Consider the following 25,706-nt stretch of genomic DNA (forward strand, 5'->3'; position numbering starts at 1 on the left):
AGTGGCACCATGTTAGCCAACCTCCAGTCTTCCGGCACCTCACCTGTGACTATCGATGATAAAAATATCTCAACAAGAGGCCCAGCAATCACTTCTCTAGCTTCCCACAGAGTTCTTGGGTACACCTGATCAGGTCATGGGGATTTATCCACCTTTACGCATTTCAAGATATCCAGAACTTCTTCCTATGTAATATGGACATTTTGTAAGATGTCACCATCTATTTCCCTACAGTCTATATCTTCCATCTCCTTTTCCACAGTAAATACTGATGCAAAATACTCGTATGCTATCTCCCCCATTTTCTGCGGCTCCACACAAAGGCCGCCTTGCTGATCTTTGAGGGGCCGTATTCTCTCCCTAGTTACCCTTTTGTCCTTAATGTATTTGTAAAAACCCTTTGGCTTCTCCTTAATTCTATTTGCCAAAGCTATCTCATGTCCCCTTTTTGCCCTCCTGATTTCCCTCTTAAGTATACTCCTACTTCCTTTATACTCTTCTAAGGATTCACTCGATCTATCCTGTCTATACCTGACATATGCTTCCTTCTTTTTCTTAGCCAAACCCTCAATTTCTTTAGTCATCCAGCATTCCCTACACCTACCAGCCTTTCCTTTCACCCTAACAGGGATATACTTCCTCTGGATTCTCGTTATCTCATTTCTGAAGGCTTTCCATTTTCCAGCCATCCCTTTATCTGTGAACATCTGCCCCCAGTCAGCTTTTGAAAGTCCTTGCCTAATGTGGCAAGAATTGGGGCAGGCACAGTGGCTCAATGGTTAGCACTGCTGCATCACAGCACTATGATCCCAGTTTCAATTCCAGCTGAGGGCAACTATCTGTGTGGAGTTTGCACATTCTCCCTGTGTCTGCGTGGGTTTCCTCCAGGTGTTCCTGTTTCCTCCCACAGTCCAAAGATGTGCAGGTTAGGTGAATTGGCCATGCTAAGTTTCCCATAGTGTTAGGTGCATTAGTCAGAGGGAAATCGGTCTGGGTGGGTTACTCTTCAGAGGGTCGATGTGGACTTGTTGGGTCAAAGGGTCTGTTTCCACACTTTCAGGAATCTAATCTAATATCGTCAAAATTGGTCCAAGTTAGAACTTCAACTTTTAGATCTAGTCTATCCTTTTCCATCACTATTTTAAATCGAATAGAATTATGGTCGCTGGCCCCAAAGTGCTCCCCCACTGACACCTCAGTCACATCCCCTGCCTTATTTCCCATGAGTAGGTCAAATTTCACACCTTCTCTAGTAGGTACATCCACATACTGAATCAGAAAATTTTCTTGTACACACCTAACAAATTTCTCTCCATCTAGACCTTTAACACTATGGCAGTCCCAGTTTATGTTTGTAAAGTTAAAATCCCCTACCATAACCACCCTATTATTCTTACAGATAACTGAGATCTCCTTACAAGTTTGTTTCTCAATTTCCCTCTGACTATTCGGGGGTCTATAATACAATCCCAATAAGGTGATCATCCCTTTATTATTTCTCAATTCTACCCAAATAACTTCCCTGGATGTATTTTCAGGAATATCCTCAGCACAGCTGTAATGCTATCTCTTATCAAAAATGCCACTCCCCCCTCCTCTCTTGCCTCCCTTTCGACCCATCTTGGAGCATTTGTATCCTGAAACATTAAGTTGCCAGTCCTGCCCATCCCTGAGCCATGTTTCTGTAATTGCTATGATATCCTAGTCCCATGTTCCTAACCATGCCCTGAGTTCATCTGCCTTCCTTGTTAGGCCTCTTGCATTGAAATAAATGCAGTTTAATTTATTAGTCCTACCTTGTCCCTGCCTGCCCTGACTGTTTGACTCTCTCTGTTCTCAACTGTACCAGTCTCAGGTTGATCTCTTTCTTCACTATCTTCCTGGATCCCAACCCACCATCTTACTAGTTTAAATCCTCCTGAGCAGCTCTAGCAAATTTCCCTGCTAGTATGTTAGTCCCTTTCCAATTTAGGTGCAATCCGTCCTTCTTGTACAGGTCACTTCTACCCCAAAAGAGATTCCAATGATCCAAAAATGTGAATTCTTCTCCCTCCACCAGCTCCTTAGCCATGCATTCATCTGCTCTCCTCCTATTCCTGCCCTCACTAGCTCGTAGCACCAGGAGTAATCCAGATATTACTACCCTTGAGGACCTCCTTTTAAAATTCCTGCCTAACTCTCTGTAATCTCCTTTCAGAATCTCAACCTTTTCCCTTTCTATGTTATTGGTTCCAATGTAACAATGACCTTTTGTTTGCCCCTCTCTCCCGTGAGAACATTCTGTACCCTCGCTGAGACATCCTTGATCCTGGCACCAGGGAAGCAACACACTATTCTGATGTTTCGCTGCTGGCCACAGAAACGTCTGTCTGTACTTCGGACTAGAGAATCCCCTAACACAATTGATCTCTTAGAACCCGACGTACCCCTTGTTGCATTAGACCTAGTCTTAATACCAGAAACCTGGCTGTTCGTGCTACATTCCCCTGAGAATCCATTATCCCCTACATTTTCCAAAACAGCATACCTGTTTGAAATGGGTATATGCACAAAAGACTCCTGCCCTCGGTGCCTACCTCTCTTCCCTTCCCTTTCCTTTCTATATGACTGTATCTGAGATTTTCCCCTCCTTCCTATAACTGCCATTCATCACATACTGTTGCTGTTGCAAATTCCTCATTGCTTCTAACTGTTCATCCAACTGATCCATTTGATCTGCTAAGATTTGCAACCAATAGCATTTATGGCAGATATAATCTGCAGTTACCCTTAAGCTCTCTTTAAACTCTCACATTTGACAAGAAGCATATATCACTCTACTAAAATCCATTTTTGCTCCTTCACAATCTACAGACCCAGAAAATAACACCATCTTATTCCTCTACAAACATTGCCCCAGGTTAAATCAATAGTTATGGCTTATGTTTCTTGATTAAACTTAAAATATATCTCCAAAAACATATTATCAAGAAAGAATCCACTCTACTCACTACTGCAGGCTTTCTGTAGGCCACACTTAAAACAACAATTAACTTATCTGATTCTGTGCTGTGAACTTCACCCAACAGTTCCTTGAAGATCAGTTGTGAATTTCACTGTTTATTAATTTTCCAACATGCACTCCGATGTCCAGCGATACATGAATTCCAACAGCAAAGGCAATGGTTAGTTTCTTTCTCTCTCTATCTTTCCTGCACTTACTTCACCATGTGCTTCCTTGTCTGTTCTCCTCCCTTTTAAAACTGCTGCTGTTTTGGAACTTTGAAAAAAAATTTAACAGCATATAAAACAGTAATTGCTGCTCCTGGAATTTGAGGAAGTCCCCTCCAGCACCTAAAATACCTCAAAAAAAGGAGCAGCTGTTACAGCCAGAAATGTTTCCTGTCCTCCATCTTGGATTACCCAGACTCGCTTGTCGGGGTACAGCTTTGTGTGCGCTGTCATCTTTCTGATACCTTGTCCCAGTGGTTATCCTTCATAGTGAGTCTAGATAGAGATTGTTGAAAAGCTGAATATTGTCTGTGTAATTCCATCAACATCTGAGGCTCAAATGCAGACTTTGTGGCAGTTACTGGTTTGGTTTCAGGACCAATAATTCTGGCTGATGTCTTCAACACCTCTTCTGCATGGGTGCCAAGTAAATGTTTTCACCACTACTGCATTGTGATTGCCTGTTTGTACCTCAATTTGGAGCAAAGTACTGCAGAAACTTGAGATCTGAAATAATGAGTGCTGAAGAAGCTCAGCAGTTCTGGGAACATCCCAGGTTAGTTAACTTGATTAGTTAAGTTTAGGTATAGCCTTGGAGAAGACTAAACAAGGTAAGTATGGAGCAGGAATTTTAAATGACTGTGAATAAAACTTGTTACACACACATGCAGAAGTTGGTCTTTTATCTATGATTAGTTCAAAGGCAGTTAAGTATACATCTGTCTGCAACACTACACTTGGGCTGCATGACCCTGCCAGTTCTCTCAAGATTAAGGGCAATTTTGATATGCCTCTGGCAAGCACACACTTTCTCCTGGTATCTTATAAAACAAAGTCACAAGACACTCAATCTTTTAAGGTAAAGTTTTCAGATAATTTTTGGAATGAATGTTGCTTGACCATTGAAGCCTGGGAAAACTGTTGTACAATGTCTTCCGATATGATTTAAAAGTGCTCTTAATCTCAAAGGGCAAGAAAAAGGTGACATAATAATACTCAAAATCCTCAGCAGCAACAAGTTCACTTCCATTACTTACTTATTGGTCAGTGGTGGCAGGCAATTTAGTTGACCATCAACTGTTTATCAGTCCTCTGGGTGGTATTCAATGCTGTGTATGTCAACTCTTTTATGAATTGGCTTCTTGCACTCAACATGGGCGAACCAAACATTTCAGCTTAAGACACTTCAGAGCCTCATTACAGCCTCAAGTATCCAGGCCATATCTCTCTAGCATTTTTATAGACCTTCTCCAAACTATTCAGCAATGTTTTTCCATTTCTGCTGAATGATATTCCAGGATGACTTCAGCCCTTGGCTTGAGGGATCATAAGTTGCATTGAAGGCAACCTATGGACACGAAGTTTGAAAACAAACATCTGCGGTTCCCAATGTTCAATCGCTTTTCATGTCCCTTAAGGTGAAACATTGAGCGCAGTCCATGATGACCAGGCTGTGGTTCTGAATTCTACTTAGGAAACACCTGAGGGCTGTTTGGCTTGATCTCCTTCATCATATCCTCCCCTGCAACTGATAAACGAATGTACACTCTTTTGATTCCCTGTTGTTGCTGCTGGACAAGTCCAATCCCAGAATGACATTTGGCCTGCTAGATCTCTTGTTTTCTTTAATTTCAAGTGATCGTCTTTCACTGGAACATTCACACTCAAGGCTGCAGGCGTAGTTTTAAGAATAAAACAGAAGTTTATAACACAAAAGGAATAAAAACAAACAAATCAAGCTATGTAAGTATAACACAGGGGGAAAGATGGCAAAACACACAACGAAACAAAATCCCTTTACTTCCCAGCACCAATTTATCAATGAAGTCGTGAGAAGGTGGTACTTGCAAGTTGTTCAGAATTCCCTGTTTTACATTTGTCTTGTAGTTGGAGTATGCATTCAGCCCGTGAATTTGGTGCCCCACTGTTTTGACTGTTGTTACACAAGTTGGTTGTGTCACTGTAAATTGTCAATAAAGTGTGGTGCTGGAAAAAGCACAGCAGGTGAGGCAGCATCTGAGGAGCAAGAGAGATGATGTATCGGGTTTAACCCTTCATCCTGACCTCACTATCTCCTAGCTGGAAATTGTACAATGTTTCTACTGCTAAGTGATTTCAGAAATAAATGAACAATTACTTTCCTTCTCCCATGCATGATCTTGAGATATATTAATCATAAAGCAGTAGAAGTTTCAGTTTATGATGCCTACTCACAGTGGCTCAGTGGTTAGCACTGCTGCCTCACAGCACCCGGGTTCGAATCCACCCTTGGGGCGACTGTCTGCATGGAGATTGCACGTTCTCCCCGTGTCTGTGTGGGTTTCCTCTGGGTGCTCCGATTTCCTCCCACAATACGAAAGATGCGCAGATTTGGTTCCTTGGCCATGCTAAATTGCCCATAGTGTCTAGGGATGCGCAGGCTAGGTAGATTAGCCATAGGAAATGCAGGGTTACGGGGATAGAGTAGGGGGGAATGGTGGCTCTGGTGAGGATGCTCTTTAAGTGGTCGGTGTGGACTTGATGGGCTGAATGGCTCATTTCATGCACCATACAGATCCAGTGATTCTAATCTGTACTCTCACAGTTAGATTCTGTTTATTTTCAGGGCTACCACATGGTGCAATCCGCAACTTTTTAGTTTAGGTGTGATTGTTGTAAATACAGTAGCACCTCGACTTACGAACTTAATCCGTTCCGGGACCTGGTTCGCGAACCGAAAAGTTCGCGAACTGAATCAATTTTTCCCATGTTCACAGCGCACTCTCCAAAGACGAACTGCGCACGCGCCAAAGCCGAACTGCGCACGCTCCAAAGACGAATGGCTCGTGCCTTGAATTTTGTATGTTACGGTGAAGCAAAATTTTATATGCAATGCTGTTCGTAAACCGATTTGTTCATGAACAGGGTCGTTCGTATGTCGAGGCGCTACTGTAATAGTATGTTTGGCAACACAATTGTTGTAGCTTGTGTGTGGTTGCTTTGCAGCTGGTGTGAAAGTGACCCTCTCTGAATTAAACATTTTGTACCCATTTATGTTTTTTGTTTTAGTCTTAATGAAGAGCAAAATGTTTTGGGTTGGGATCCTCTTAATTGTTGTCATAGTCCTTTACCCGTTTACTGTAAACCCAGCCATCCACCTGATTAGGTTCCTTATACAATTGTAAAGTTTTTTTTGTGTATATTGTGGTTTGGCACTTAGTCTGTTTCAATGTTGACTTAAACTCCAAAGCTTGTTTTATCTTATAAAGTGGAGAGACTTGGAGTAACACTGTCTTATCTACAATGGCTTTGATGTCTTCTGCGCTTGTCATGCTTGTAGCTTTCACAGAATCAATCAATTGTGGATTTAACCTCAATGGTGTATTGAGGGCATAAATGTAGCTCAAGGCTGTGTCAGCAAAATAACATGAAATCGATTATGACTGCAAACAATAATTCAATCCCATCCACTTATTCTTAATTACCTCGGGAATGCACAGAGACACTTTGTGGTTGAAGGACAAAAACAGTCAGCAAATGGGTACAACACAACTGTTTGAAAGTCTGGTTTCAGCATGCAATTTCATCCTAATTGCTTCTAATCAAAATTTAAATTTGCTCAGAGGTGTTAGCTTGACACAAATTTCATGGAGCAGTTTGTGACCTAGACTCACCCTGCTGACAGGGGCCTCACTGCTGAGAAAAGCCAAGCAGTTATCTCTGGTTCATGTGATAGAACTGTGACTTTCTTCTCAGGCTTTAAATTGTTTCCAACGTGTTTGTAAAACCTCCCAATCCACCCTCCCAGCTCCATCGTCCCTTCTCTGTGAACCTGTGGGAAATCACACCCGCACTAGCACAGGCCGAGTCATCCGGCAGAGCAAGTACAGGCCGAGTCCCCCAGTGGAGGGATCACAGGCCGAGTCCCCGGTGGAGCGCATATGGGCCTAGTCCCCCCAGTGGAGAGATCACAGGCCAAGTCCACCAGTGGAGGGATCACAGGCCGAGTCCCCGGTGGAGCGCGTATGGGCCTAGTCCCCCCAGTGGAGAGATCACAGGCCGAGTCCCCGGTGGAGCGCATATGGGCCTAGTCCCCCCAGTGGAGAGATCACAGGCAGAGTCCCCCCAGTGGAGCGAGTATGGGCCTAGTCCCCCCAATAGAGGGATCATAGGCCAAGTCCCCTGGCAGAGCAAATATGGGCCGAGTCCCCCAGTGGAGGGACCACAGGCCACGTTCCCCGGTGGAGCGAGTATGGGCCTAGTCCCCCCAGTGGAGGGATCACAGGCCGAGTCCCCTGGCAGAGCGATCATGGGCCAAGTCCACCTGTGGAGTGAGGAGGGGCTTAGTTTCACGGTGGAGAAGCAGAGGCTGAATCCCCCAGCTGAGCAAGAACATGCCAAGTCACATAGCAGAGCGAGTACGGGCTGAGTCCCACAGTGGCAGTGGAACACACTGGTGATTCCTGGAGTGACGATGCAGTAAGTACTGGATGGAGGTCAGCACGTGGAGGCAGTGTGGGCTCGTGTTCTGGGGCCTGCAGCCACAGACTGGAACCTAAATACTTGCGGTGACTGATTACCATTCTGGACAACTTCACCTTTTCATGCTCACCTATATTTTCTACTCTGTAACAACACCACATTTTTTACTCTGTAAATTTTGTACCAAAGATAGTGCCATTAAAGGCAGTCACTGTAAAAACGTTTTACTGTACTCCTGTACTTTTGTCCTGGAGCACATGTGACAATAAAGGATATTCTATTCTATTTTAAATGAAGATGCAGTGTTTGCTGCATCATGGACAGCAGCAGGTTTCAGCATTGCTCAGAGATCGAGTGCAAGGGAATACTTGAGGTTCTAAAAGTGTCAGCCATGATTTCAAAAGCAGAAAATGTTTAACAGAGATTAAGCCTTGTCAATAAATAGGTTTGTGATGCATTTTCCTATTGCAAAGGCCCAAGCACAATGAAACAGATGATACGCCCACCTGGAACAGTAGTTTTTTTCCTGAAACTTATATGGTGGCAGATATGCTGGTACATTTTTGTAGTAATCCATATGACATCACCAAGATATCTGTCAAACCCTCCCAACACACTCCCCACTAAAGCTGGAATGGTGCAACGAGCTATAAACCCAATGCAATGCCTCAATAAGAGTGGTGAACCAAACCTGTAAAATTATTTGGTATTTGGGAAGAACCTTCAAAATCTCCCTAACCCAGTGAAATACAAACCTTGGATTAGCACACAGTCCAGTTATAAATATTCAATCGAACAACCTCACATGGAAATGTATTTCACAAACGTGTGTGATCATCTTGATCAATTTCATTAAAAAATCTAGACCATATTATTTTAAGATGTTATCACTAGTCTATAAGGAGAATATAAGGCTTTTAAATTAGTTAATTTGTTTTTTTGTGATTATATGAATGTAAAGAGTGAGCCATTCATATGTCTTGTATGAAAATGTAATTTCAAACCCAGAATGAGTAGAGGGGACCCATATTATCTTTAAGAAGAGTTAGAGGCGATCTCAGTAAAATGTAGAAGATTCTGAGAGGGATTGATGCAATAGATGCTGTCACCCTGGCTATCAGGTCTAGAACTAGTGGCAGATACTCAGAATAAGGATGCTGGCTATTTAGGGTTGAGTTGAGAGTAAATTTCTTCACACACAGTTCAGAATCTTCGGAATTATTTACTAACTGTGGATGCTCAGTCTTGGAGTGTGTTCAAGATATAGATCAATAGCTATTTCAAGATTACGGGAATTGAGGGATAGGCAGGAAAGGAGAGGGAAGTTGAGATGGAAGACCAGCTTTGATGGGCCGTATGACCTACTCCAGCTCCAATTTCTAATATTCAAAGGAAAAAGTTATTTTTTCTATAATCAACTTAGCTGGAGGCAAATGGAAAACTCAGAGCTTGGCTTTCTGCTATAAATGTTTGTATCAAGGGCATAATTGAGATTAATTGTTTTCTTGTATTTCTAACATTTGTGAAAATCATTTCATTTCAATCTGGTATAATTGATTGCATTTTCTTATTTCATTTGTACTTGGGATTCAGTGTTCAGAACACTCTGATATACAGGGTGTTATTTATTCATCAGTTATCGAAGGTTGAACTTCAAACATTCATTTTTGAGGTAAAAAGGTTCATTATTTCTAAAATCTTCCAGATAACTTACTTCATAAGATCATGTTTGGATCCTAAGCATTGCTGTTGTGCCATTGCAGTTCCTTTGAATTGTAACTGTACAAAGTACGTGGAATGTACTGATTCTGAACAGTGTCATTTTTTTTTGTCTTTTCTCTCCTCTCGACTCACCTTTCTTTCTTTCAGGGACACATGGTATATTTACTGAAAGTATTAGTTTCAAAACAAAATTACTAATTTACCAGCTGGCATTATTCTCTCATGTTACTCCTCTGGCACCTACTCTCGCCTATCTTAAAATCCTATTGACCACCATTCCTTCCTATAAACTAAACTCATCCTTAATTGAGAATGATAGCAAATGGTGACTTACCTGTGCAGGTCACTGAGGATGGACGATCATATCGTAAAAGTGAGTTAGTCACATTGTGGCAGAAAGCTTTATGCGATAAACAAAAACTCTCGAGCAGATTGTATGTCCAGTGGCTGCAATGATCTTTTTTTCCTTTGTATCTTGGCAGGACCACAGTCAAACTAAAAGAAGAAGTGAAAATGGAGAAGAAATCTAGTTTCTGGGACAGTTTAGGAATTAAACAGAATTCAGCCAGCAAGATTCCCACAGAGGACGAGGGTTGGGATCCACAGGTAAAGATGGAGAACCCTTGTAGTGGTCTAACTGATTCCAGTGCCTGGTCTGACTGGACGAGTGAGACTTGTGGCAGTTCCAAATACACAAGCCTGGACAGTGAAACAAACACGAGTGGCTCCAAGTGGAGCATTATGACAGCAGGGAAGCTGCCTGGAATTAGAAGACGTAGCAAAGGAAATCTGACTGACTGCTGGGAAGAGACAGAGTAATATTTAGTTATCTGCCTTAATATTAATTCAAGATTTAGTTTGCACCATTCTTCACTTCTTGTATTTATAGTCATGCTTTCTATGAATATTTTCTGAGTCAAAATTTTGTTTCAAATTCTGAGCAATTTTGTGCACTAGTGAATGAAATTGGTGCCTGATCAGCACTCTATTTTAATTAAGTGGAAGAGTTGATAACCTCCTTTCTGTTTGTGCCATAATTATTCCAATACACATAAGTACACATTTCCATTCAGACCTTTCACAGCAAATTACTCCCTTAGCGTTCATTATTTGTGACTCTTTGACATCAGCTTAACTGAGTGCCTAAATACAGTTATATGTATTAATATTTTATCTCACTCTTATCAAAAGAAATAGTTCTCACTACCCTTTCTGTACCATACAAAGGAGATGATGGAACGACTACTGATGGTACAAGTGATATTGCCTTTAAATGAAGGAAGAAACCACTGTTTTTGCTCCTCCTCCTGGTATGTAACTATGCTGTATGATGTTTTGTTAGTCTGTGAGAGGAAATAAAATACCATTCAGGTATTGAATTTGAATGATTGTCAAAGCTAGGATTTGTATGGAGACCAATGTCTTCCCAGCACTGGGTGTCATTCTGGGCCAAGTGTGCCACGCATTATTATCTTGTTTTGGCAAGCATTCTAGAGCAACCTAGTGCCCAGTTACAACAGGCACCACTGTGAGAGATATTTCATCTCAGTGATCCAAAAATCTTCATTTTCAATTCATGGTGTGGTGCTAATGTCGCTGGATTAGTAATCTAGAAGGTCTTCCTCATGAAGGGCTCTGGCCTGAAACGTTGATTCTCCTGCTCCTTTGATGCTGCCTGTACTTTTCCAGCAACACACTCTCGACTAGTAATCTAGAACCCCATGCTAATGTTCTGAGGACCATGGCAGATGATACTTGCATTCAATAAAAATCTGAAATGAAAAGCTGCTCTAAAGACCACAATGTAAGTATTGTCAATAGAACCCCTCTGGTTTTTTAATGTCCTTCGGGGAAGGTAAACCCTTATGTGGTATGACCTGGATGTGACTCAGATCCAAAGCAATGTAACTGTGTTTTAACTGCCCTTTGGGTAATTAGAGTCGGACATCAGCCAGAGATGCCAACATGCATTTTAAAAAACAAAAATCCAGGTCAGTGACATTATGTAGTATATACCATAATTTTTAGTTTTACAAATGTCATTTTGCTCTTCTCTTACCTGAAAATGCTAATTTCTGCTTAGTTACAGTAGTGGTATTATTCATACAGTTCCATAATGTGAATCTGAAGAATGAGAGTTATTGATCATGAGAATTGTTACAAATACAAATCCCTACTCCGAAGGACATTCACATGCTTCCAACAATAAATTAGGAATAATTGCTAAATTGTTTCTTTAATCACAATTGGAGACATTGGGTCTAATTGGAGAATTCTGAGTCACATCTCAATAGAGAACCACAAGAGAGCAGTAATTTACAATGTGTACTGAGGAAATGAATATGGTGAAAGTACAGAGGAGACATTTTCTTAAAAGGCAATTTCCTAACTTAACTGTATATTCCAACATCTTAAAAAATATTTCTAACAGCTCGAGATTGAAACCAGAATTTATAAATCTGTGTCTCCAGATTTATACATGCCTTTCTAAGACTGCAAATCTCTTTCATATTTTGTCTTAATCCTTTTGTATAAAATCTCCAAAAATGTGTTTTTTGTGTGTAAATTGTTACTCAAGTACAATTAGAGAAACACTGGACTAAATTAATAGTTATTGTAATAACCTGCTGAAAAAGTAATTTTATGAAAGGGTTCTAGTACCTGTTTTAGGCCATCATTAAGGGTCAACTGTATTAAATTTGTCCTGGTTCTCTCTCTTTTTATATTTGGATTGCATAAAACTAATTATGAAATTACAATGAAAATGTTTAGGAGCGCATTGAAGAAGTAGTTTTTCATAAGGAGGATGTTAAAAACTTGGAACTTCCTTTCTCATTCCCCGTTCAAATCCACCCACCCACATCACTCAAAAGTCTGTGCACATTTTGCCAATCAACATAGTCTGTTTGAGATTGATAAATTTCTGTTAGTTTAAGGTATCACAGGCTGTAGTGCAAATGTGAGTACGTTGGGGTTGGAGCATAGATCAGCCATGTTCAAAATTAGCTACAGAGATTGAGTTATCTACTGCTTTTCCTGTGTGTTTCTCTGTGTCAAGTAGTGACAACACTAGGTTTGGTTGTGGTGATTGCTCCTGAGGTTGGCTTTGCCTTCTAATACTCTCTCACAAATTTTGGGCAAGGCCTGACACTCTTGGAACCATACCCCAACAAAAAAGCACCCAAGCAATAGACAATGTTCATGGTTGCCTTTTTTCATGTGGATTATTCTGAAATTGTGCTATAGTTCCTAAATTAGACTTTAAGCAGGAGATTTGTTGTATGCCAGCTATATGGTGCTAGAACACTTTGTCGTAATGTTTGCAAAATATTTCTGACATGATGCAAGTACCAGTGGCTGGAGAATATCTTAGTTGCCTAATAGATTGAAATAAATTTGGTTCTTCAGTTAAAAACCAGGCATATGCTTAAAAAAATGATGTTCATTGAATCATTCCCAAAATATCTTAAAATGAATATGAGTAAAAACATAAATAAAATGTTATAGGTTTTAATGTTCCAATTATGGCTTTGAAATCTGACCATTACAAATAAGATCCTTAATCATTGAAGTTTTACTATTTTGTGGTGTTGTAATGTAGGATGGTCAGATTTCAAGGTGCATTATACCATGAGTCAGAAGCATGTTGTTACGATTAAAGCATAAATAGCCAAGAAGATTCTGGTTTGGGAAGGAGTGTAATAAAATCATTTCAAAGCAATGAGTGATTTATTAGCTGTTGCCTTGGATAAGACTGCTTAAGTGCTCACCCTAACCCAGTGTCTAGTTAAAATATAGTTGGAAGACTGATTATATGCTGGAGATGAAAACAAAACTACTAGAGTTTTGCCATTCCTCAGTGATGCATAGTTGGCAAATGATAATAGGAGTACAAAACTGTTTCATCAAATCACATCTCAGGGTGATAATACACTTTATTGTTTAGAAAGGTTGTTTGTTTTTGACATGCTGTCAGGTAGTGCAAGCTTCAAGGTGGATCAGCATTTTCATCTACGAAACCTTACTAATTTCTTTGCTTTCTGCAAGATCATTGTTTCATTTTCTAACACACTTTTATTATTTTTTGTCTGCTTACATGTCAAACAATGCTGCCAAAGTAATTTAATACACAAATGAAATATATTTCTAATTGCCAGACCAAAATTTCTGGTATACATACTATATACTTTATTGTTTATTTGTAAACTGAACAAAGGCAGACATAATGAATAAATATAACTATGCAAAATCTGTGGTATTGTTTGGACATTTACCTTGTTAAATTTTAAAGATGGGAGGACCATTTTCTTTTAATACATTGTTGTTATAAATGTATCTTTGTAACCAGTGAGAGAATTTTCCACCTAAACCTTATAGTGTAATTTTAATGCAAGGCTTCTTGCTTTGTATACAGTAAATACTTTCATTTGATTTCGATGCAAAATGTTTAAAAAATATAAAAGCAGAAGACATTTTATATTGAGAGTTGAATTTGAAACTTGATTCATAGTTAGCACCTTGTTTTCTCTGGTTGTTTTGTTTTGCCAGACAATACTGCTTTACATCAATAAAATATTATAACAACAATATTTTTGCTTTTCACTTACTTGGAATTGAAGAATTTATTGATATACACTCAAACTAGATTCCAGGATGTGATGCTGAAATATAATCCTCTCATCAACATTGTACAATTATTGCCAATTTTCACTTGCAGCAAACGCAAGTTGGAAAATTCTGGAATAGAAACATGGAACAAATTGAATATGTAAAATTAAACCTCTCTTTTGAGTCGAGAGATTTCTTACAAATATAAGAAACAGGAAAAAAACCTCAACCTTTACAAAAATGAATCACAAACAAATAATTGAAATTATCAATTAAAAGGACAGTGAACCTAAAATACAGACAGTGAATTTTCTCAGTTATGCCACTGTTTGAGAAAGTTTTGGATTTGCCATTTAGGTCATTAGATAAGATTCTCCTTACTAAGCTTATTTGTATACTCACTGGTATAGTGATTGGCATCAAACACATGTTCAACTGAAAGAAATTGAGTTTTGGCACAGGCTCCAAGATAAATATGTCAGCCAGAATTATCACTTTTATTTAAGAAGATTGGAGTACAATAGTGAAAAGTCTCCTTATGATTCTGTGAGACCTTGGTGAGACTGTGTACTGTTTTATTTTCTTTCCCCGATGGGGAAAAATATAATGTTTGGTCAGAGTAAATCAAATGTGCACTAGATTGACTCCAAGTATGAGAAAGACCAGAAACAGCAAACAAGTGGGCACCTACTATTTAAAAGACTGAAAGCTAATTGTTTTGAAATGTACAAAATGCTGAGGGTTTGACTGAGATAGGTGCAGAGATGATGCTATCTTTGGACAAAGATGTGAAAACCCGCGATCATAGTCTTAAGATGAGGAGGATGCATTTTGAACTGAGGTGTGGACAAATTATTTTTCAAACTTTGCATTTTTCGAGATTGGGATCTTTTGTTTAGGTTTTTAGATGCTCACTCAATCAGCATACTCAAGACAACAGAGTTTGATAATTATCAAAGGATGTGTAGATAGGCTGGGAAAATGAAATTAAGATGGTGGTAATGTCACTGAAATAGCATTCTAGAACCTTAACCTAATGTTCTAAGGACATGGGTTCAAGTCCCAACATGGCAGATGGTGAAATTTGTGTTCAATAAAAAAATCTGGAATAGAGAACTGGGTGTGTGGCAACCATATAGTAAAAACCCATCCTTTATGGAAGGAAATCTGCTACCTTTATTTGATCTGGCCTACATGTGACTCCAGACCAACAGCAATGTGGTTGACTGCAGGCAATTAGGGATGGTCAAATTAATGCTAGTCTGAGCAGTAATGCCCACCTTCCATGGACAAACTTTAAAAATGTGGAAGTTCAACCAATATCTTACCATCTGGTAGAGTAGACTTCAAGGAATGACATGGCTTATTTCTACTGCTATCTTACACTGTTATATGTAAACTGGAGATAGGTAATACCTCATTTTTTTTGTAACAAGATCGTGGGATAGTGCTGAAAGAAATTCCATTACCTTATTAGGAATGGCAAGTTAACATACCATTTACTACTGTTCTTGCTTACTCTGGGAAGCAGCACACTCTTCACACTTTGAAATCAAAACTTGCCCAACTCTCCCTTTAGAGAATTTGTGAGATGATGGATGTATACATTGCGATATACCAGGCATCACAGTTGTGTGGGACATGCTGTATCAGCCAGAGTGCTGTAACCTTGCCATTAGTGTCTGTACGGTATGTAAAATCAGTGACACAGAGGAATTAATTCCATTAAAATAAACTATATTGTCTTTTTTTCTTTAAATTGTAAAACCAAAGGATATGCATTTTCTAAAAGCTTGACAGTTACAGCCACCCATCTGCAGCTGCCATAGGCCTACCTATCACTGACTTTCAGAACAGCAGTTCTCTAGACCCTCTTGAAAATCAGTAGGATCTGTGCAGTAAGACAGAATTGTTACAGTGTAGAAGGAAAGCATTCAGCCCATTGGAGCTGCACAGTTCTTTCACTCATGAGATTGTTCGGGCTCTTCTCAACCTCTCTCCACCCTCCAGTTAAACTGCCACCAATCGGTTCTCTCTAATGAGAGTCTTATTGTGACTTTTTTTTTACTTTGTCCAGAACTTCCTGATGTGAAAACTTCTATCAGACCACCTCTTAGATTGAAGAAGGTTATCTTTGTAGATGAAATTGCTCATTCCTTGCGCCAATGTTGCAAATCTCTTGTGAACTCTCTCCAATGTCTTCACACAAGGCATTTGGATGGGTATATGAATAGAAGGAGTTTGGAGGTATATGGGTCGGGTGCTGGCAGGTGGGACTAGATTGGGTTGGAATATCTGGTCAGCATGGATGGGTTGGACCGAAGGGTCTGTTTCCATGCTGTACATCTCTATGACTCTATCTTTCGTAAAATGTGACATTGAAAACTGGGTGCACCACTTCAGCTGAGGCCAAATTAGTGTCTTATACAAGCCCAATATAATCTCTTTATGCCCCATTAGTAAAGTGCAGGATGCTGAATGTTTAATTAGCTGCTCTTTTCGCCTGTCCTGCAATTGACTGATCGCTGTCAGGTCTCTCTGCTTCTGTGCGTCTGGTCCCTCTTTAGAGTGGTACCCCTTTCGAAGTCCTACATTGTCAGCTTCAGAATTTGCAACGCTTTCATGTTTCATATCAACTATTTGCCAGCTAGCTAATGACTTGCATTGCTCATATGTTCTGTGCCATTTTGTCATGGAGCTACATTACTGTATTAGGTGAAGGAAAGAATCTGGGAAATCTCCATAGTAGAAGAAAGATGCTTGAAGAATTGTGTAATGAAACATTGAATTTGAAAAGATCCTGTACACAAGACATAGTTAGAGAACCATAAAGTGACTGCATGGTAAGTGAAAACTTGTCATTCAGCTGCTTTGTACTTTTAAATAGCATGTTAGACAGCTCTTCTGCCATCCTGACCGCTGCAACCTACCACCATCAGGTATGGTTTGTACTGACTCGCTAGACTTTTGTAAAGTTGCTGGCCGAATTCCTAACTTTGGCTGTGACTGTATTACATATAGAAGGTAGGTGACTTTACAGACACCACTTGAGCCAAGTGATCTTCAGAAGATTTTGATCACCTCAAAAGTTTGGAGAGCAATTTTCCAGAGCATTTCTAATGCAAACCTGCTATGGCTTTAAGACCTTTCAGCCACAAAGGTTTTAAGATTCTGCATGTACAAGTTTCCTTATCCCCTCAGCAATTTAGACTGCTGCCCAGCATTACACAGGAGTTGCACTTTTGATGCATGATTAAACATGTTAATAACTTGATCTTGCAAAGTACATATGATTGGTATTATAGTGCTGGTAGACAGATGATCTATCCACCATAATCACTGGGTCAGAGAAAGGCTCAAGGGCTATTGAAACAAAACCAGAAATTGTTAGAGAAGCTCAGCATGTGTGGACAGAAATGCAGTAAACATTGAGTCACTTCATGTCAGCTCTGACGAAGAGTCATCTAGACTCGCAACATTAACTTGGTCTACATGGCTGCCTCCTGAACCGCTGTGACTTTTTCAGCTTTTTTAAATTTTCAGTAGTGATTCCACATAGAGTCATAGAGGTGTAGATTACGGAAGCAAACTCTTCGGTCCAACTCGTCCATACCAACCAGATATGCCACCCAATCTAGTCCCACCTGCCAGCGCCCGGCACATATCTTTTGTCCACGTTTGGACCAAGTGTAATAAGGCCTTGAGCTGAGTGACCATGACAGAATTGTTCAAACTGAGCATCACTGAGCTGCTGGCTACTAAGAAAGTGTTTCTTAGCCCGATGACACATTCCATCATTTGCTGATGGCCAAGAAACTGATTTTGCTGGAGCGCAGGGAAAAGTCCCTGAACAGGACATCATCTGGGCACTTTTCCATTTTAAAAAACTGGTAGCTTGTAGATCACCTTTCACTTTCTCTAATACTCTCCCAAGTTTTGAACATTGGTGCTGACAACCCATTGCCACAAAGTATAAAACATGGGGGTCATAGTCTCAAGATACAAGAGGTTGACCATTTATGATAGAAATGAGGAAAACTCTATTTACCAAAAGGGTTACCAATCTTTGTTACTATTTACGTGAGAAAGGAGACCTTATGCCTATATCCCTTTGTGCACTATGTGGAATTAATCTTATTGAATGACGGAGCATGCTCAAGGGAACATATGGCCAATTTTTCCTCCTGTTTCTTTAGATTCCCTACAGTGTGGAAACAGGCCATTTGGCCTAAAAAGTCCACACTGACCCTCCAAAGAGTAATCCACCAGACCCATTTCCCTCTGACTAATGCACCTAACACACTCTGGGCAATTTAGCATGGCCATTTCACTTGACCTGCACATCTTTGGACTGTGGGAGGAAACCGGAGCACCCGGAGGAGGAAACCCGAGAAGAGACGGGGAGAATGTGCAAACTCCACACAGTAGGCTGAGGTTGGAATTAAACCTAAGTGCCTGGTGCTGTGAGGCAGCAGTGCTAACCACTGAGCCACCTTGCTGCCCTGAATTTTATATTTCTTCATCGTCTGGATCAAGAGCCAAGTACATTCCGTAATTTAACAAAAACGTTTGAAAACGTGGAGGCAGCTCAAACGGTTTCCTGAACAGTTATCAGGTTAGTGGTGCATTTTTATTCAGGCATACAGCCAAATATGCTGGAAATACAAATGCTGGCTATTGTTGGTAAGTGCAGAATAAATATCCATAATTATATATTTGTCATTAGTTTATTTTTTTTAAATACACCATCTTTAATAAAGCTTCAGGAGCATGAGATTTTGAAACAAAATACCACAAGCCATGAGTAGTAGTAAGCATTTCAGCACACGGAATCTGTTTTGCCATTCAATGACATCATGGTTGATCTGATAGTCCTCAACTCCATTTTCTTATAACCTTTGATTCACTTACTGATTAAAAATCTCAGCCTGATATTTACACTTAACGGCCCAGCCTCTTCACTTCTCTGTTGTAACGAATTCCACAGATTCACCTCCATCAGGGAGAAAAAAAAAGACACCCTTCTTAAATCTGTTTTCAATAGCGACTCCTTATTCTGAAATTATATCCTCTGGTCTTGATTGCTCCCACAAGGAGAAAACACCTCAGTGGATCTACCTTTCAAGTCCTCCAAATATTTAATGTTTCAATAATGTTAGCTATTATTCTTCTAAATTCCACAGAGTACAGGCCAACCTACCTAACCTCTCCTCATGAGACAGTCTCACCATATCTGGCGTTAACCTAGTGAACTTTCTCTGGACTGTCTTCTACACCAGTATATTTTACCTTGGACAAGAGGGCTAGAACTGTTCACAATATTCCAGATGTGATTTGACTAGAACCTCGTGTAGTTTTATCAAAATCTCCCCACTTTTTTACAGTCCCTTCTTTGAAATAAAAGGTCAATATTTCATTTGCCTTCCTTGTTACTCGTTAAATGTTGGTTTATTCCCTTCATTGAATCCTTATTCATCACAAGAATATAATTAATATGAGTTATGATTTAAAAAAAAAATGTTTTGGAATTACAAAGTTTAAACTAAGAGATAAAATGTAAAAGGAAACACCAGGTATAGGCTTAACAGTAAAACATAGCATTAGAAATTGCAAAGGTTTTCCTACAAGTGGAAGAGATATCCTTCCTAAAAATGCGTTATTAAAAAAAAACACAAGATGTTGTCTGCCAAAAATAGGAGGCAGAAATAGCTCAGGTATTAATACAGCAACTGGGCTTAATGGAAATACACAAAAGGACCCAACTTCAGAAGGAAAAGCATCAAAATATAGTTCCTTTTTATTCTGGGCGCAAAAAAGTAAGTGAATTCAGCTCCTGCTAACTGTTCTCCCCCACTTTTTCCCTGTAAAATTCCCCTGTGAAGCAAGGTAAAAGGTAAGCCTTTTAGGCCATTTAAAGTATCAATTTGCAACCAACAACTGACAGATGTTCTTTGGCAACATGAGGTTGTTTACACCAGCGAAAAACCCTGAAAAGATATCAAAAAGAAACGGAAAAGACTTCAAACTAAAACCACTCACTGAATCCTGCACTCCAGATTGATACTTCGGACTTCTCGCATTTCTTTTCACCTTTAAAATCCACGTGTGTAGATAGGTGTGCTTAAGTCATTAAGCAGGAGTAAAATTGCAGAGTTTGCAGTTTTAAATTCATTTTTATTGCTTTCATCAGTTAATGTCAATTTCACATTAAATGGTTTTCTTCTGCTGAAGTGAACAAACGTTTTGGTATTATATATTCTTTTCACCAAGTTTGTTAGTCAGGTAAATTGAATAGTTTAACAGAATCTGTTCACATTTGGACAACCTGAGGAATAAATCTTCGAGGAGAAAATGAGGACTGCAGATACTGTAGATCAGAGCTGAAAATGTGTTGCTGGAAAAGCGCAGCAGGTCAGGCAGCATCCAAGGAACAGGAGAATCGATGTTTCGGGCATAAGCCCTTCTTCAGGAATGAGGAAAGTGTGTCCAGCAGATGAGGATAAAAGGTAGGGAGGAGTGACTTGGGGGAGGGGTGTTGGAAATGCGATAGGTGGAAGGAGGTCAAGGTGAGGGTGATAGGCCGGAGTGGGGGTGGGGGCGGAGAGGTCAGGAAGAAGATTGCAGGTTAGGAAGGCAGGGCTGAGTTCGAGGGATTTGACTGAAACAAGGTGGGGGGGGGGGGGAGGGGAAATGAGGAAACTGGAGAAATCTGAGTTCATCCCTTGTGGTTGGAGGGTTCCTAGACGCAAGATGAGGCGCTCTTCCTCCAACCGTCATGTTGCTATGGACTGGCGATGGAGGAGTCCAAAGGACCTGCATGTCCTTGGTGGAGTGGGAGGGGGAGTTGAAGTGTTGAGCCATGGGGTGGTTGGGTTGGTTGGTCCAGGTGTCCCAGAGGTGCTCGCTGAAACGTTCCGCAAGTAGGCGGCCTGTCTCCCCAATATAGAGGAGGCCACATCGGGTGCAGCGGATGCAATAGATGATGTTGTGGAGGTGCAGGTGAATTTGTGGCGGATATGGAAGTATCCCTTGGGGCCTTGGAGGGAAGTAAGGGGGGAGGTGTGGGTGCAAGTTTTGCATTTCTTGCGGATGCAGGGGAAAGTGCCGGGAGTGGAGATTGGGTTGGTGGGTGATGTGGACCTGACGAGGGAGTCACGGAGGAAGTGGTCTTTTCGGAACGCTGATAGGAGAGGGGAGGGAAATATATCCCTGGTGGTGGGGTCCGTTTGGAGGTGGCGGAAATGACGGCGGATGATACGCTGTACATGGAGGTTGGTGGGGTGGTAGGTGAGGACCAGTGGGGTTCTGTCCTGGTGGCGATTGGAGGGGCGGGACTCAAGGGTGGAGGAGCGGGAAGTGGAAGAGATGCGGTGGAGGGCATCGTCGACCACGTCTGGGGGGAAATTGCGGTATTTGAAGGAGGCCATCTGGGTTGTACGGTTTTGGAACTGGTCCTCCTGGGAGCAGATGCGGTGGAGACGAAGGAATTGGGAATATGGGATGCCGTTTTTCCGGTGGAGACGAAGGACCCCAATTCCTTCGTCTCCACCGCAAAAACGCCATCCCATATTCCCAATTCCTTCCTCTCCACCGCATCTGCTCCCGGAAGACCAGTTCCAAAACCGTACAACCCAGATGGCCTCCTTCTTCAAGGACCGCAATTTCCCCCCCAGACGTGGTCGACGATGCCCTCCACCGCATCTCTTCCACTTCCCGCCCCTCCAATCGCCACCAGGACAGAACCTCACTGGTCCTCACCTACCACCCCACCAACCTCTACGTACAGCATATCATCCAACGTCATTTCTGCCACCTCCAAACGGACCCCACCACCAGGTATATATTTCCCTCCCCTCCCCTATCAGCGTTCCGAAAAGACCACTTCCTCCGTGACTCCCTCGTCAGGTCCACATCCCCCACCAACCCAACCTCCACTCCCGGTACCTTTCCCTGCAACTGCAAGAAATGCAAAACTTGCGCCCACACCTCCCCCCTTACTTCCGCCAAGGCCCCAAGGGATACTTCCATATCTGCCACAAATTCACCTGCTCCTCCACACACATCATCTATTGCATCCGCTGCACCCGATGTGGTCTCCTCTATATTGGGGAGACAGGCCGCCTACTTGCGGAACGTTTCAGAGAACATTTCTGGGACACCCAGACCAACCAACCCAACCACCCCGTGGCTCAACCCTTCAACTCCCCCTCCCACTCCGCCAAGGACATGCAGGTCCTTTGGACTCCTCCATCGCCAGACCATAGCAACACGACGGTTGGAGGAAGAGCGCCTCATCTTCTGTCTAGGAACCCTCCAATCACAAGGGATGAACTCAGATTTCTCCAGTTTCCTCAATTCCCCTCCCCCCCACCTTGTCTCAGTCAAATCCCTCGAACTCAGCACCGCCTTCCTAACCTGCAATCTTCTTCCTGACCTCTCCGCCTCCACCCCCACTCTGGCTATCACCCTCACCTTGACCTCCTTCCAGCTATCTCATTTCCAATGCCCCTCCCCCAAGTCCCTCCTCCCTAACTTTTATCTTAGCCTGCTGGACACACTTTCCTCATTCCTGAAGAAGAGCTTATGCCCGAAACGTCGATTCTCCTTTTCCTTGGATGCTGCCTGACCTGCTGCGCTTTTCCAGCAACACATTTTCAACCTTCGGAATAGTAAGTCTCAATCTCCAGCAAGATACCCAGTGGGTCATAAAAATATTTTGTTAGGGGAGATCCACTGTGATTCCTTCAGATGAAAACACAACACCACAAAATATGCTAGAATCAGGATGGGTTTTAAAAAGCCAGTATATTAGCCACCTTATGTTCATCCTAACTGTTCTCTTCATGAATTCACTTGAAAATATAAGCAATATTTGTTTACTTAAGTATAACTAAGCACAAAAAGGATAAACTAAGTTTGCGTTGAGCACAGACTGTTCAGCATCAAGGATGGAAAGGTCAGAGGGTATAGGGAATACATGACAAAAGGTAGGATTAGAACAAGCAGTGGATTCATGGAGGAAGAATCCAGAGGGACATCAACATCTATGAGGTTTTGGAACTAGAGTTCCTTAAAAAAAAAGTTATTCTCTTTTGACATTTTTGACATCTCAAATGAGACAAAAGAATGAAATGGTATTGTGAACCAATTTAGTTTTGAGCTAGTGTAAAGCAGCACGGATAGCACAGTCAAAATGTGCATGTATTGCTGCAAGAAGAGTGTGGATCTCAGAAAGAGTGGGAACAGCTTTGAGGAACACAGTACTTCAAAAATACTTGCAATCTTTGGTGGATTCAAAACAATTGAAATTGTGGGTGGTAAGGCAGAGCCAGTTGGTCAGTCAGTCATCAAGGAAGCAGATATAATTATGAAAGTTAGTGTTCTCAAATACTAGGAGAGTTTGAAAGCAATGAAGGTAAATAAACAAAGATAAAAACAGAACTTCCAAAGATATTCAAGGTGGACATAACTGGAAGAGAAGTGATTGATGTCATTCTGACAGACAGAGCAAAGGTGTTTTGCAAAGCAAAGCAGTCACCCGGTCAATGTTTGGTTTTGCCAATGTAAAAAAAAGACTGCTGTGAGAAGAGTCAACTTAGTATACTAGATTGAAAGAAATGCATGTAAAACGCTACTTCACCTGGAAGGTGGATTGGTGGATACAAATGGTAAGGAAGGAGAAGAATTGTCTGCATTACTCTTTCTGCAATTGCATTGTAAGGTGACATGCGGGAATAAGTGTTTGCTGTGATAGAAAAATGGCCCAGGGCTTCAGAAACAATGGATCTTTGCAGAATGTTGCAGTGGAAGCTGTTTGGTTGTGGTATCCTGCTGGAGATGGCAGTAAATTATTCTTTGAATGCATTGACTGGTGGTGAAAGTGAAGACAAAGGCAACCCTTGCATTCTGGAATGGACAGTAGAGACAAAGTCTGAGAAATTGGCGTGGGGTTGAATTTGTCATTTAAGAAAAATGGATGATACATTAGAAGGCATTCCAATGGCAGATACCATCATCAGCCCAGATGCGACAGAGATGGAGAAACTGGGAAAAATGGAATAGGATCTTTGGCAGGGCATAAGAAAGTATAGTTAGAGTCATAGAATGATAGAGATGTACAGTGCAGAAATAGACCCTTCAGTCCAACTCGTCCATACCGACCAGATATCCCAACCCAAATCTAGTCCCACTTGTCCCATATCTCTCCAAACCCTTCCTATTCATATACCCATCCAGATGCCTTTTAAATGTTGCAATTGTACTAGCCTCCACCACTTCCTCTGGCAGCTCATTCCATACACGCACCACCCTCTGCATGAAACAGTTGCCCCTTAGGTCTCTTTTATATCTTTCCCCTCTCACCCTAAACCTAGACCCTCTAGTTCTGGACTCCCCCACCCCAGGGAAAATATTTTGCCTACTTACCCTAGCCATGCCCCTCATGATTTTATAAACTTCTAAGGTCACCCCTCAGCCTCCAATGTTCCAGGGAAAACAGCCCTAGCCTATTCAATTTCGCCCTATAGCTCAAATCCTCCAACCCTGGCGACATCCTTGTAAGTCTTTTCTGAACCCTTTCAAGTTTCACAACATCTTTCCAATAAGGAGACCAGAATTGCACACAATATTCCAACAGTGGCCTAACCAATGTCCTGTACAGCCACAACATGACCTCCCAACTCCTGTATGCAATACTCTGACCACAAAGGAAAGCATACCAAATGCCTTCTTCACTATCCTATCTACCTGCGACTCCACTTTCAAGGAGCTGTGAACCTGCACTCCAAGGTCTCTTTGTTCAGAAACACTCCCCAGGACCTTACCGTTAAGTGTACAAGTCCTGCTAAAGACTTGCTTTCCCAAAATGCAGCACCTTGCATTTATCTAAATTAAACTCCATTTGCCACTTCTCAGCCAATTGGCCCATCTGATCAAGATCCTGTTGTAATCGGAGGTAACCTCCAATTTTGGTGTCATTAGCAAACTCACTAACTACACCTCTTATGCTCACATCCAAATCATTTATATAAAATAATGAAAAGTAGTGACCCAGCACCGATCCTTGTGGCACTCCACTGGTTACAGGCCTCCAGTCTGAAAAACAACCCTCCACTACCACCCTCTGTCTTCTACCTTTGAGCCAATTCTGTACCATAAATGTGGGAGTTAATGAATTTGTAGTGGATATTGGTGAGCAGCTGGCCCTTAGGAAAGGAAACATGACATTAAGGTAGGGCAGCGTCAGGTGGACCTGGTAAAGCAGAGAGAAGGATCAACATGGGAAACCAAAAAATAATTGCTAAGCATTTTTATTTCCAGATGAGATCGGGAAGCAGCACCAATGACATAATCATTAAAATTACAGAAAGGACTGTGGGAGTGGGTCCTGTTTCGTACTGAAAAAAAGGGCTGTTCAAAACAGAAAAGGTCTAGCAGTATAGCGGTATTGTCCCTACCTCTGGACTAGAATGACAAATCAAATTCCCACCTCAGGTGGAGGTTGCCATAGAACTGCAAAACATGCTTGAATAGGGCAATTTGGGGAAAAAAAACATACAGAGGAACCTCTGTTATCCGGCATTCAATTATCCGAATATCAGATTATCCAGCAAGATTGCAAAGTCCCAATGCTTGGCTAAACTATGTTATCTGGCATTCGATTATCCGAAATTGAATTAACTGAATGAAATACTCCCCGCCAGTGT

At 41.4% G+C, this 25,706-nt stretch overlaps 1 protein-coding gene across 5 annotated transcripts in view; it reads left to right on the forward strand.

The window, feature by feature from the left end:
* Positions 1-13,970, forward strand: part of LOC140465034 (testis development-related protein) — a 63,432-nt gene extending 49,462 nt beyond the window's left edge. For all 5 annotated transcript variants that reach the window (XM_072560859.1, XM_072560884.1, XM_072560868.1 and 2 more), the window contains one exon: positions 9,876-13,970. In XM_072560859.1, the coding sequence (XP_072416960.1) occupies positions 9,876-10,212 (337 nt within the window). In that variant the 3' untranslated portion in view covers positions 10,213-13,970. The remainder of the gene's footprint in view (positions 1-9,875) is intronic.
* Positions 13,971-25,706: the final 11,736 nt, after the last annotated feature.

This window comes from Chiloscyllium punctatum, chromosome 3 (assembly GCF_047496795.1).
Source record: "Chiloscyllium punctatum isolate Juve2018m chromosome 3, sChiPun1.3, whole genome shotgun sequence".
Classification (NCBI taxonomy): domain Eukaryota; kingdom Metazoa; phylum Chordata; class Chondrichthyes; order Orectolobiformes; family Hemiscylliidae; genus Chiloscyllium; species Chiloscyllium punctatum.